We start from the raw sequence: 14,506 nt of genomic DNA, 5'->3' as shown, positions 1-14,506 counted from the left end.
TCTCTCCAAACCAGACTCTTTACCAAACATTTCTCATTCTCCAAACTGGGACGACATACCTGGTCTTCCACAAGTGACTATGAACAGAATTGAAAAGCTGCTGTCTTATCACCAAATGACTAAATAAATGCTGAATAAGTGGAGCTCTAATCATGTAATCTACGATCACTTCTATGTAGTCTGCAGTGCTGTCTTTGGCATTAAATAATCAATCCAATTATCCATAACTTAAATACTTCATTTCCCTCTGATCTGATGGATGGGTACTTGAGCATGAAACTTAAATTCTCAAAATAAACACCAGGGGTTGAGTCCCAGCACAGTCTCACTTCAAACACCCAACTCTGTCAATTGTGCAGAAATCTCTGAGCTACTGGTGAAATCATGTCCTACATGGATGGTGTTACCATAATACATTGTTTTCTAAAGCTGTCAGACTTGAGGCCTTGAGCTGGAAGGGTTGCCACACAAAAACGAAATCCAGATGCATCTGGAAGCCTACACCTCCGTGGGAGTTTGAAAGAAGTTGAGCGCTGTTATGAGCTGCACAGAACAGCTTTCTGTACAGGAGGTAGGCTATTAAATGCTTTCTGAACTCCATTAGTTACTCCTGCTGAGTGAAAAAAGTCCTCATAAATGCATAAAAATTAAATTGCCTATGAGGTAAGGAATGAGATGGTACTTTGCTGCCAAATATTATTTTCCATTCAAATGGTTTACAATCACACATACAATGCAGAATCACAGTATATACCTGCAAGAAACAGGCCTAAAATCTAATGCCATCTTAATTTGGTTACAATCACGATTTTGCTTCAGTTAACTCCCTCTGTCCCCCACCCCTATCCCAGATGGAGTCCACAGCTCCATTCCCTCCAGGACAGACAGACATGAGGTTCAGGCTGGCCCAAACTGGGTGTCAGAGATACTGGGCCCCACTGACTGAGAGGCCCCTGGCCCAGGCCGAGCTCCGAGCTGCAATCTTGGGTGGATAGGACTATTCAGAAAGGGAGAGACACTCTTTTTTTCTCCCCTCTCCCCTCCCTGAACTCAGGAGAAGGTGGGTACTGGATTGCAGTCAGCCATTCTGCCATCACACACAGGCTCTGAAGAAGGCAACAGGAAGGAGACTGAAGCTGAAAGTTGAAGACTCTGATCCTGAGGACACTGCTGGGAGGCCCTCTCCAGCTGGACAGGTGAATTTTCAGTTATAGGAGCCAATAAATCCCACTTTTCTTATATTTAGTTTTACTTTCACTTGCAATCAAACTAGACCTAGCTGATAACCAATTAACATGGAGAACCATTTCAATTTGCATTTCAGTCTTAAAGAGGCTGATCTGATTCTACAGATAAGGGGGGACACAGAGGCAGGTAAGTTGGCTTGCTGAGGTCCTCTGCTAGTCCGGAGTATGTACACCCAGGACTAGAAAAGTGAAGTATTCACTCTACCATGGGGAAAACTAATGCATTGGACTTACTTGGAACTTTCAATTAAAACTCTGCTCTGATCAAACATTTACTTTTTGGATATTGTTATACTTCAAAAAAAGAACTTACAAATTAATATTTTAAGTCATCATTTGCATTGGTACATAGGATATGGACCTGAAAATACATTGATAAACTAAAATTTCTCAGTAATGCACTTGTCGCCTGCTGAGGCAGCAATAGAAATAAGCCCAACAAAAATAGCTTAAAATGTTTTATTAAGTATATATAATATTACAGGGTAATATTTACAAAGTTATGTTTTTTAAATAAAAAAGTATCTTGGCAAAGATTGCAGATATTCAAAGCTTCAAACAGTGATAAATTGATTTAATACATATAAAAAGAAAACCTTTAACAGTAACACAGCTGTAAAACAACTTTGGTCTTTAAATCACTGCAAAAAATGGCTACTGACAAATAGCACACCTTTAATTGCTATGGAAAAAAGCCCCCAGGAGAGGATCTCACGCATAGCAACACCAGAGTTTCCTTTATTTAGAATCGTTAATGGATATTTATACGGTGTGGAATCTAATTCTCAACAATGGCTCTTTGTAAATAATGCTCTGTTTAATAAAAACAAAAATGCTTCCGTCTCTCACCAACCCTGATAACAACATTTAAGATTCCACTGATATTGCCTTACAGAGAAGTTCACTACAGATGCTCTCTTCTTTTCAAAAGGCTAAATTTATGGGAAAGCTGTTCTTAAATATTAAGGAAGGGCTGTCAAAAGCCAAAGGCAGGAAAGCTTCCTGTTCACTGCTCATCTCTGAAAAGTTACCTGGATTATCCCTATTAGCCATGGAAGATGACTTAACAAAGGACCCCAGTGGGTGATGGCAGTTAGTGGCTGAAAACATGACACGTGAAAGACTGTTTCTACACAGAATCTTCATCAAATTAAACACAATGTAACGATAAAGCGTTGCCCAACAATCACTTCTCTAGTTTCCAATAACAGGTAAACAAGGGGTGTGCCATTCCATACATACACTACAGATGTCTGTTTTTGAATACCCATGTTAGGACAAGAGAAATCTAGGTGATACAGAGCTTAATTCTTATTAACGAGAAGAAAGCATAAACTCACAACTTTTTCAGCTTTATTATAAGTCAAATCACAATTTGGTTGGTCACTTACTAAAATAACTACAACATCCTGAAAAGAACAATACTCTCAAGTATGGGATAACCCCATTATTTTCATTCTGACATTCTCAGAAAATTACCAGATTGGACCTAGGGTTTTCAGGTGAAAAAACTATCACCTTTGAAGGTTTTCAGAGCATGTGAAATTTGTCTAAAAAGAAAAATTTCTGGCTCACTCTATTAACAATATAGGGAAACTGAAATACAGCCTACTCAATCATCAAATTTACAGAGTGAGCATCTAATGTATGCAAACACTGCAGGAAGAGAAAGGAAAGGGAAAAAAGACTTTTGTTTTATGGTGGAATTTTTAAAACTGAATGAGAGGAGCAAGACAAAAACCCAACAGAGCTAAGCAGAGACACGCAAAGTACTAGGAAAGGTAAGTAAGAGATGAGAGGCAGCCAGATAGGCACAGACCTCAAAGGAGAGCCAGAAGGGGAGGAAAGGTGGGAGGATAATGTTTTGAAGGAGAATTTGATTTGTTGCCAAAATGACAAATGTTGTCACTCTGAGAACATACAGTAAATAAAGCTGAAGTCGACGGCAGAAATTGGGATCACTGATTAAAAAAGCATATTATGGGGTAACAGACAATATTGATACTCAAAACAGCTGACAACTTTAATTTGGTGTGACAGAAAACTTACTGTCATTAGAAGTCTAATTTAAAGAGAATGAACTGGCCCAACGATGCCCAAGTAAGACGGCGCCTGCTGCTGTGGTCCCTCTTCCAGAGAAGTTGACAAGTAACAGCAAGGGTAACAGTAACATACCTGGCCTTTCTCCTGCCACCTCTGTGTGCTGTCTAGGGCAGGGACTGCCTCCAAAGACAGGTAGTGTTAAAGAGAACACAAAGGATGGATAAGTCCCAAGACTGAGCCCCAAATAAATGAGAGCTGACTACATATTAAAAGGTACAACTCTGGTTCACAAAAAAGTTTATTATAAGATTTCATATAGAGAACAGGAGTTTGGATCTTTTTCAAGTCCATCTGCTTTTTTCCTCCTTTCATCAGAATTGATTTCTAAATTAACAAACTATATTAGTAAAATACAAATGTTTTCTGAAGGAAGAAGAGCAATGGGAGCCATCAAATTTGTATAAAGGAATAGAGCTCCCTCTACATGTTAATACTTTGGACAGGAACACAATTAGGGAAGAACATTTATTTTTCTTTTTTTCAAAAAGAACTGTTTTCATAGTATGTTCACTTTTCTAAGAGGCATCAGCAGGTCATAAATTTTGGTTTGCCATGGGCAAACCACTTGGTCCCAACGTAAAATATGACGTTATTTGGCATAAATGAGGTACATGGGAACATTCAGTGGACTAAGAAATAACTATTAATAATGCAACTACAAATAGCAATGTCTTATTACACAAACAGGAAGAAAAACCAGTATTTTTAGAGGGCACTGGTGAGCAGTCAAAAAGCTTGGCAAATTACCTAGAACTTTTTAAACGTTTTAAGTGATCGACTATTCACATGAAATAGAAGTCCACCCAATAAAGATCTTTGTTTTTAAATGTTCTCGCTAGAAGCATGAAATTAACATTTGCTCTCCCGTAGGTACCTCACTGTTGTCCATACAGAAGAGGTACCTGCCTATCTTACACATGTGCACACACAAACACACACCTGCAAGGGAAGAAAACCTAATAATCTAAAAGTACTCCAGGTGATCACAACTGTCAGAATGTTAATCTTCTAATGGGGGGTAGGAAACGTGGGGGGCGGGTTTGTTTTACTTTTCAATCTTAGGGTAAGTGAATATGAGGCAGGACTACAGGAGGAGATGATGAGTGTTTATCATGCAACACAGATACAACAGTAATAAAACCACCCGTTCAGGGCTGGCCTGTTGGCCTGACGGTGACACACATTATGTTGCCATGCAGGAGACTCATAGTTCAAATCTCAATCTTGGTTTTTCATGCCCCAGATCAGAAAAGAAGCGAAGAAACACTGTAGATTGTGCCTTCAAATCCAAGGGAGGGGATACATATGTTACAACCATCGCTATTTCTGCTGAAAAGTGTGAACATAGTTCTTTGAGAATAAGTCTGGCTCCTTTCTGAAGTGATGCTACTGTGTCACTGGACCATGTTCAAAGAGGAGAAAAAGCGCTACATCTCATACAGCAGAAGCAAATAACAGGAGGACAAGACAGCATGTAAAGGGTCATGTGAAAAAAAAGGGAAGAAAACATCCATCAACAAAATTACCCTCAATCTGGAAAGGGTCTGGTACACTGTATGTTGAGGGGATAACGTGTGAGTGGCAACCCCCAAGAATGAAGACCATGATCCTCAGCAGTATCATACCCCATGTAAGCAGCCGACAAGATGTTCCTAAATGAATTTCTCGTCTGTACTTAATATTATGCCCCTGACCCAGAAGAGGCAGACATTATTCAGTTAACACCGTAACAGCCAAAGTGGCGGTGCCAAACTTTGCTAAGGTTTGATGGAAGCCTCTGTTTTCATAGATTGCTCTGGGTAACCAGGGTAGTGCCAGGAAATTTTCACCTTGAACCAATTTAAGTTGGTGACCTAGAGTTAAGAGGCCTCAGGATCTGGAGGGCATCATTCTTGGAAGTTGCCCACTCTACTTTTGCCCCTAACTGAATAAAAATAACAACAAAAACCTGGATTATCAATTGGGCACACAACACAGATCATAATTCATTTATTAATTAAATTTTAAAATGCTTTGAATAAAAACTTAACTGTAACAATCATTTAAAGGTCAATTATTTACTTTCTCCCATAGATGGAAACCAGTTACTTTTCTTGTTTTCTTCTCCAGGACAATGAATCAAGGCCATGGTGCTTAAATACAAGTGTATTTCTTTCATGTCATACTACTCTCCAAATCAGAGTCCATCACTCCACTTCAGTTACTCTGGAAAATTGAAAAATGAATATATAATTGCTATGCATGTCTATTTTCTATGCCTTAACAAGTTGATGTATTTTAAAAATTGAAAATTATTTCAGATATACAGTATCTAAAAATAAGGAAAAATTATTTAATCTTAGATTTGCAAAGGTCACAGGCATAAACTAGACAATCCATTAGCCTCTTTAGCTGCAGTAAGCAAAAGGCCAATGCCAAATGGAAATGTAAATCAACAAAATCTGATAACCTCAGTTTGCTGGGTTAGCTGAGAAGAAATCAAGAGAGGTTGATTTTTCCAAAGCAAAAGACACTGATCCTAGAATAATATGCTATCACTTTCATTTTAGATTGACACCATTCATTTAATGTAAGAAAATTAAATATGTGATCAGGTGTTAAGTGAAAGAGGAAATGGGACTGTGGTCCCAAGGGGGCACCTGGTACCTCACTCACCAAAAAGGCAGATACACCATGGGCATTGTGACCTGTCAGTAGGAAGAGCCCACCACACAGACATTTGGAAAAAACCCAACAAATTCTGAACAGCTAAAATTAACAAAATTAAGGGAATTTCAAAGGTTGCTATAGTTATCACGTGCTATGAAAATACAAAATCTGCTGTCTATACAATGATGCCCAAAAAGTCATATCTTAAGGGAAATTAATAAAGGAAGAGGCACTCAAGGCTCTTCTACTGGTTTTCTGAAAATGGGGAAGAGTTCAGTTTCTTCATACGACTACAGAAGATTGACACCACAGTAGGAAAAGGAGAAAAACAATGAAATTTAAAAAAAACAAAAACAAAAAACCAACAACAGAACACGAGAATGCAAACACAGACAAACCATGCCACACTTTCAGGTATCAGTTCTTTTTAAAATGTCATTTAATGTTTTCCTTCTAATCCTGTTTTTTTAGGAGTGCAGTGGTTAGCAGAGCATGCATTTTTTGTAATAAAGGCTGTGACACAAATTTACAAAAGTGGGATCATTCTGTGACTGCTTACTGAACACAGTCCAGGCACCGTTTTAAACTGAGTTCACCAAACACAACTGGCGTGTTTTTAATCTTATGCAAAAATTAATTGCACTCAGGGGAATATAGCCTCTTGAGTTAAATGCTGCATTTTGCTGTAGAGGGGAGCACATAGGTCACAGACTTTAGAACAGTAATACTGAAAGCAGACTATTTACATGATCAAGGAATGACTATAAATATCAAAGGTATGAAGAAAGTTTCAATAAAATGAAAACATAATTATTCAAATGTTAACAGAACTCAAATATCAGAATATGATAAGGTAAAATTAAAATGAATGCTTACAGTACTCAATATCTCATACTAAATTAGCTTTAAGAACTAATAAATATAGGTCTTTGAAACAGTCATTAAAAATTAAAAATTATTAGCCTAGAGTCCCCTCTTCAAAAAGCTGGAGTGACTAAATATCTCTTTTTCAATCCTCTCCCAAAAGGTTAGAACCCAATTCTTGCTTGGAAAAGCAGAGATATTAAGTCTTCACAGGCTAAATGCAACAAAAATCACCAAACATGAGCACAAAAGAAACCCTGTCAAGATGATAAAGATTTGTGCCAAATTATCTAAGTGTCTTACAAAGAGCATTTAAAGTTTCAGTCATCACACACTGCATCTGAAAAATGTTTATTTTTTAAAGCAGTTATTTTTCTTTGTTATGAGCAATATGACTGGAGAGTCTGATTAGTGATACCCTACAGCTTTTATATTATTAATTTTGCAACTTGTAACACAGTACATAAGTTTTATAAACTGAGAAATGTGGGCCTTTATGATTTGACAGTGTCCCTTAAAAAAAAACACCACACTTTCAAGAAGCAATTTTACTTCTTTTCAACGTCCATATTTTAACCAAGCTATAATTGCAGGTGGATTTTATACTTACCATCATTCATCATCCCTTTTGATTCTTTAAATGCTAAGAATTAGTAACAAGCCAAGCAGTTAGTAAGATTCCACAATTAGAAATCATTTCTAGGCAAACAAATATGCAGTAATATCATGCCCAGTTAATGTTAAGATTACTATTTAGTTACGAAAGCCTTCTTGTGGGTCACACCCACAGGCTCCACGAAGGACACAAAGCCATTGGGAATACAGATCTAGATTTGGGGAGAAGTGAGATACTCTGGTCTCACTCCATGATGACAGACTGGATCTGAAATTTATAATACAAAATTGAAACTAACTGAGATCCTTCTCTACTGGGGGTGTTACATTTCATCTTGGCCAATTAAAAAGGCAAGAGAGTGCCCCCACCCAAAATCACTTGGCTTGAGAGACACAGAACAGTGCATTTTTCTCTCAGAGGTGACAACACTACAAAAGCAATACTCTTAATTCTTGATGAATAATCAAGAAAAGAGAGGTTAGGCAATTAAAAAAAAAAAAACTAGATTCTTCTCAAGGCACAGAGAGCATTCTAACTGCTTTGGGGGCTAACTCAATTTATTATGATCTGGTAATGGATCAAGAAGAACATATAAATTTGTAATAACCACATACCATTAAGAGGTTCCTCTACAGCTTTCTGGAAAATATTTAAAATATATTTACATAAAAGAGAATTTATTTCATGTTCTTTCATACTATAATTTATATATGCTAACATTTAAACTGTATATAAACAGTGAATCCTACAGCCAAAAGACAAAGTAAGGCAATAAAGGTTAGGAAGACAGAGCTTGCCAAGTTTAGCTAATAGTTTGATTAATAACAGAATCATTCTCTTAATACTTTCTGTGCAGAACTTCCCACCCTACCCTACCTCTCTCTGTTCAAGAAATCCTAACTACAGAACACAAACATAGATAGCAACATAATAAGCAATACAGTTAAGCCAGATATGAGAGCAATCATTTTCAAGTCATGCAAACTGAACTTGGTAACAGGAAAGACAGGTGTTAGGATTGAAGGGTCTAATGGCAGAATTATCTTTAACAGAGGCACTTTTAAAACTTCTAGCTGTTTGGGACCTGTGTAGCTATGGTATCAATCTTTTTAGAATGAACACGTGGGGTAAGGTGACCCCCACTTCCCTCACCTTTCCGGAATGTCTGTGGAGGCTTATCAGCTTTACGGGCATGTGTAATCACCCCTTCCTGCCACAGACAGGACAGAGTCTCACTTTTGGCATCCCAGAGAGAGCTATTACTAATCCTTAATCCTTTTTAGGAAGATGAATACAATATAGCCCTTTCCAGATCTTATTTCCATAAAGTAGTTCCTGTCCCTGTCACCATGATGAAAAAATGGCTTTTTTCATCCCCCATCATTTATCCCTTTCAGTTTACCTTCTAAATTGCTCCTTTTCTTGGAATTTTATCAGGTAGTTTATGATACAGAAAAACTACAGTGCAATTTGGAGGAAGAAAAATGCTTATAAAATGGGAGAAAGAGGGAAATGAATCAATTCAGAACAGCTAGTTTTTGGCCATAGTTCCATTTATTTTATAGATTATTGTTTTTAATGAAATAAATTTAATATGAACTTCTTTCCTCATTTTTAAGCCTGAAATATCATTCTGTATATGCACTTCAAATGTGTCCAACAGGTGAGGCAACATATTGGAATCAGATTCTTTCAGCAGATAATGACCATTATTCTTACACACAAACTTTCCAGTTCTGGGCATGAGAAAACAGCACAATCTTAAGGAATCATTTATTCTAACCCATTGCTAGTAAATTACCAAGTTTTAAAATAGATTAGATCTATCCATGCAAAGGTCATAAAGTGACTTCATACATGTGTGCTAAGTTGCTTCAGTTGTGTCCGACTATTTGCAATCCTGTGGACTATAGCCTGCCAGGCTCCTCTGTCCATGGGATTCTCCAGGCAAGAATACTAGGGTGGCTTGTCATGCCCTCTTCCAGGGGATCCTCCTGACCCAGGGATCAAACCTGCCTCTCTTATGTCTCGTTCATTGGCAGGTGGGTTCTTTACCACCAGTGCAACCTGGGAAACCCTGAAATAACTTCAGTGTTCTCTTAATTTGATGTCATGGTGAACAGTGAGTAATGGGGTTCAATATCTCAATTACCATTCCTCAGACTAAACCATCAAGTATCACACCCAATTTATTTAAGAAATTTTAACTTACCTTAGGAGGTTGTATAGTCCTGTGATTGGAAGCTGATCATATTAAAAAAATAAGAAAATTAATTTAATAAATGAAAGAAATTAAGGCAATATTATGTTTAATTTTAAGATAAAACATTTAGGGCTAAAACTAAACATGTCAGAAACTCCACTGAAAGAGTTTGGCTTTGATAGACTAAAGGTACAGAACACTCAATCATATACACTGACACAAAAAAATATGCAAACAATCCACCCCAATCAAATAATAAACACACACACACTCTCATTTGTACATGCCATATGTCCCTCAAAATCAGTCACTTGTTACACTTCGTGGTGGAAAAACAGTCATCTACTCACCCCCGCAGTAGGCTTTACACCCCTCCCTACTCAACCCAGCTGGAATGTGGAATTGCCCACCCTTAGCTCCCTGCTGTTGTTCCTGCAGCCCGTCCTTTTTTTTTCTCCTTCCATCTTTCCAGTTTTCAAAGCTCCAGCTAGCTTACAAACTAAAGAAAATATCAGATCCCTCTGAGTTTAGAGAATTATTTGAGGCCAGCTAGTTTTAGCTACAATCAAGCCCTTCTCTGTCTGTATTCCTTCCTAGCTTTTCTTTTTTTTTTTTTCCCTAGCTTTTCAAATTACCCTTCACTGCCTCTCACTGGATTGGTTAATGAAGATGAAGAAATAAGGGCATGAAGAAAGTGACACAAGAATGGCTCTAGTTGCACAGGGAAGAAGAGAAACGCTCCTTATAAAAACCAAGTGAGAAGGTCCAGGAGCAGCTAAAACTGGTCTTAAATACAGAATCAGAGTCCTACAGATACAAAAGCGTCAAGGGGCAACACCCTGCGGGTCATTCTATAGGAAGAGGATGCTACTGGATGGTCAATTCCACTGATCTCTGGATTGGATGATGGCACTGGATTTATTTATGAGCAGACTGAGGCAGGCCCCTAGAACTGCTCTGGTCTTCTGTGCTCAGTATTTCCTACCACTTCTCCATGCCTTCTCTATCAAGCTTCCAAAGCTGATGGGAAATGGGGGTAAGACCTGAGCCATGGAAAGCCAATCTACAGACAAGTCAGAAGCTTGGTAAGAAAAAGGGAAAATGGCAACTGACTGGCCTGAAAAGTTTCTTTCCCACTGGAACCTGGAGAGAAGAAAGAAGACGAGAAAGCTGGTGAAGGGAAAGAAAGGTGAAAAGGAGATAGAAAGTAAGCAAGGAGAAGCTCAAAGGTTAGAGCCAAAGGTAAGAAAATAGACCAGTGAGAAGACATGAATAGGATCAAAAAAAAAACAAAACATTAAGGAGAGGATGAGCTATCTGGCTAGCAGGCAAAGAACCAAAGAGAGAGAGAGAGGAAGTAAGTACACTGGCAGGAGGGCATCCGCTAGCTCTTGCTACTGAGAGGGCAAATCATGACTCATAGACTTCAGAGATGTGTTGGATTCTTCCAATTCCTAAACCACTTAGTTGTTCCACTCTCTGTGAGGATCAGTTATGTATCTGCTTTCACGAGATTCCGATCTCTGTTAGTGCCATGTGTGGTGTCAAAGTAAATCTCCTTTACTGGAGGCATTTGAAAGTGGTTTGGTTCTTGAGACCAAACAAGAAGAAATGTCTTTTTAAAGTACTATGGAATAAAATGTGTTGGGAATATGGGTAATCACAATTAGCAACCTCTGAAATAAACCAAGCAGAATTATAGAACTTTATTTGGGACAATTATGGTAGTTATATGTATATACAACTTACTTCAACTAAACCATGCCCCGTGTCCATGTTCTATCTAGGAAAATAGAACTTAACAGCCATGTAATGTGAAGGGTCAGAGGTAAGATTTTAAAGCTATATTTTTGACCTCATAAATTGTTAGAATTAGTATTAAGAACTGCCAAGCAACTCTTTTAACAGTCTTAAAAAAGTGTGAAGAAGTTTCTGAGTTCTAATTCTCAGGTCCAAGGAGCATCATATTTGGCTAGCCCATTCTGAAACAAAGAGCTCTATAAAGAACATTGATTCAAAGGGCACCAGTCAGCTGTGACCCCTCTAATGTAAGACCAAACAATGCAGAAGTGAATTTAGCTTGAGTTAATCCTCTTTAATAGGCATATGACCTATGTGACTAAAGAATGATTGTGATTTGTCTGCTGTTGCTATGGGCCTAAGGCATGACAGCCATGTATGTATGTATGTGAGTGTGGGTGTGTGTATAAATCACAAGCCTTAAGCATTTCACGTAAGCTCACTTGCAAAGCTTCTTCTCTACCAAAAACACTTGACACAAGGACTAAATATATTTCCAGGTTTTGAATTTTCAGGGACAACTTTATCTTTTGATACCATATTCACCTCTCCCCAACAATGGGCAAGAAAATTTCACTGAATTTTACATATCTATTCTGTGTCTTTCTAAAACATGTGAGATGTGGTCAATATTTGTATCAAAACATTACTATATTCCCTTATACAGAATTAAATAGTAATGGCTTAAGAAAATTAATAAGTAATGACTCTTATGAAGAATGAACATTAGCACCCTACATAGGTAATATACCCAACTTCACTGCTGAGTTTAGTTAGTTCTTTTTAATCTTCTATATTTTCTCATATTGTTATTGTTCTCAACCCTTGATTTCATTTTATGAAACAAATGTTTCAGTAAACAAACTCCAACACAGTTAAAAAATAACACAGAAAATGAAATTTAAAATCCTACTCTTTAAGTAATATTTAAGGCTACAAATTTAAATTGGGAAATAATGAAAATAATGAAAGTTAAATCTCTCACAGGGACATAAACAGCTTGGATTTAAAAGTCAAGACACATTCTTTAGACTTTTCCAAAACAGAACATCAGCAACAAGTAAAAGTTACACTGAAAGCATTTACAATTTTTACTTCTTAATATAAATGCTCAAATTTGCAACCTTAAATGTTATATATACTTATATTTACATATTCAGTTATATATGAAAAATACATCAACTTTTCTAGTCTACCACATTATCTAAAGAGCTACTTCCCTGTACCTTTTCTCTTCTTGTCCTTCAACTGACCGAAGGCATTTCTCTGAACTCTAGTATCAGATAAGTTGATTTGAAAAGTTAATTTAGAAAAGTCTCAGAATGTAAATAAAACCTAACTTAATTCTTCACTTACATATACTTATAAAACTACCATAAAGAAAAAACAGTTTAAGGAACTTGCTAGGAATTCAGTTTCACTTTGAATTTGATGTGAGAATAATACGTTTGTAATGATAATGGTTTCACAGGCTTCTCAGGGGTGTAGTGGTGGAAAAAGGGAGAGAGCAACATCAAGGGGGCAGCAGCTAGAAGATGCCTATTTCCACTGAGTCAGTATCTCCAGACCTGCTGGTCGTCAGACAGGGAAGGCAAGAGAGAGCATGGGAATAAAAGGGAGGGAAATACAGATAATGAGGGGAAAAAAAGAACAAAGAGCTGACCACCAGTCAAAGACACCTAATACTACATCAGCTGCATGGATACTGCAGGTCACATACTATTCTCAAGTATTAACAGGGAGCAACATCATTAGCAGAGTCATCTTCAAGAACCAGACAAATGGTGATTAAAAAGTCAAACCCAGGTCTCAGGGATCAAACCCAGGTCTTCCACCTTGTAGGCAGACACTTTACTCTATGAGACACCAGGGAAGCTTGCTGCTGCTGCTGCTACACCGCTTTAGTCATGTCCAACTCTGTGCGACCCCATAGACGGCAGCCCACCAGGCTTCCTGTCCCTGGGATTCTCCAGACAAGAACACAGGAGTGGGTTGCCATTTCCTTCTCCAATGCATGAAAGTGAAAAGTGAAAGTGAAGTCGCTCAGTCATGTCCGACTCTAGCAACCCTATGGACTGCAGCCTACCAGGCTCCTCCATGGGATTTTCTAGGCAAAAGTACTGGAGTGGGGTGCCATTGCCTTCTCCACAGGGAAGCTTAAAGGGAGACTAATATAAACCAAGGACTTCCCTAGTGGCTCAGTGGTAAAGCACCCGCCTGCCAATGCAGGAGACACTGGTTCGATCCCTGGGTCAGGAAGATCCCCTGGAAAAGGAAATGACAACCCACTCCAATATTCTTGCCTGGAGAATGCCCATGGACAGAGGAACCTGGAGGACTACAGTCCACAAGATCACAAAGAGTTGGACACAACTGAGCAACTAAGCACAAGGCACAGCACAAATGATTTCAAATTAATTATTTAAAAAATAGAGTGGCATTTGCTGTGTTTTCTCATTTTTGGAATTACTCATGCGTTTCTTTGGTCCTAGACAGTAAGAATCAACCAAAAGCATTATCCAGATTATATATTTGAAATTCCTGGCATAGGCTAACAAAAATAAGGCTGACTTACCAACACATTTCATATAAACTAATCCAAGTAATTCTGCTAGAGCTATAATACCCAAACCTGAAATCAGAAGAGGACCATGCACTGGGATACATTCTGCAAAAACAAATGAAGTTCTATATTAGAAATTCATATGCAATAATTGATTTTTTAAAAGAACTAGCAACGACAGTAATAATATTGAGTTTTAAGAAATCACCCTTTTATTAAGAAACAAAAATTATCTACATTTGTTCATCACTATTAAGTCAGTCAATGAAATGACTTCAAATTATTAAAAGAAAAAAATCCTTTGTCTGTATTATATGTACCTTATCACATCAAGACTAATGGGAAATAGTGTGTAAAGCCGAAGGCCCCAGCCCACTGGATGGAGCCTAGTTATTTTAAAAGCTCTCTCACAGATATAGGCAGAGCAGTCTGGCTGCTGAAAGAATTAACCCACAAGCCAT

General features: G+C 37.8%; 1 protein-coding gene across 9 annotated transcripts in view; it reads right to left on the bottom strand.

Annotated features, from left to right (window-relative positions):
* Positions 1 to 1,692: 1,692 nt before the first annotated feature.
* CD47 (CD47 molecule) overlaps positions 1,693 to 14,506 on the bottom strand; it is a 70,361-nt gene continuing 57,547 nt past the window's right edge. For 2 of the 9 annotated variants that reach the window (XM_086408009.1, XM_086407943.1), the window contains 6 exons: positions 14,058 to 14,150; positions 9,692 to 9,723; positions 8,094 to 8,118; positions 7,474 to 7,506; positions 6,006 to 6,098; positions 3,557 to 5,555 (listed from right to left, as the gene is read on the bottom strand). In XM_086408009.1, coding sequence (XP_086264135.1) covers positions 5,551 to 5,555; positions 6,006 to 6,098; positions 7,474 to 7,506; positions 8,094 to 8,118; positions 9,692 to 9,723; positions 14,058 to 14,150 — 281 coding nt within the window. In that variant the 3' untranslated portion in view covers positions 3,557 to 5,550. Of the gene's footprint in view, positions 5,556 to 6,005; positions 6,099 to 7,473; positions 7,507 to 8,093; positions 8,119 to 9,682; positions 9,724 to 14,057; positions 14,151 to 14,506 lie in introns of those variants that run through there. The other 7 variants (XM_086407954.1, XM_086407975.1, XM_086408017.1 and 4 more) reach the window with 7 other exon arrangements.

This window comes from Bos grunniens, chromosome 1, assembly GCF_055505025.1.
Source record: "Bos grunniens cultivar Pamir isolate PY7600 chromosome 1, Bosgru_T2T1.0, whole genome shotgun sequence".
Classification (NCBI taxonomy): Eukaryota; Metazoa; Chordata; class Mammalia; order Artiodactyla; family Bovidae; genus Bos; species Bos grunniens.
Note: the sequence above shows the minus strand (reverse complement) of the source record. Positions and strands in the feature narration are given on the sequence as shown.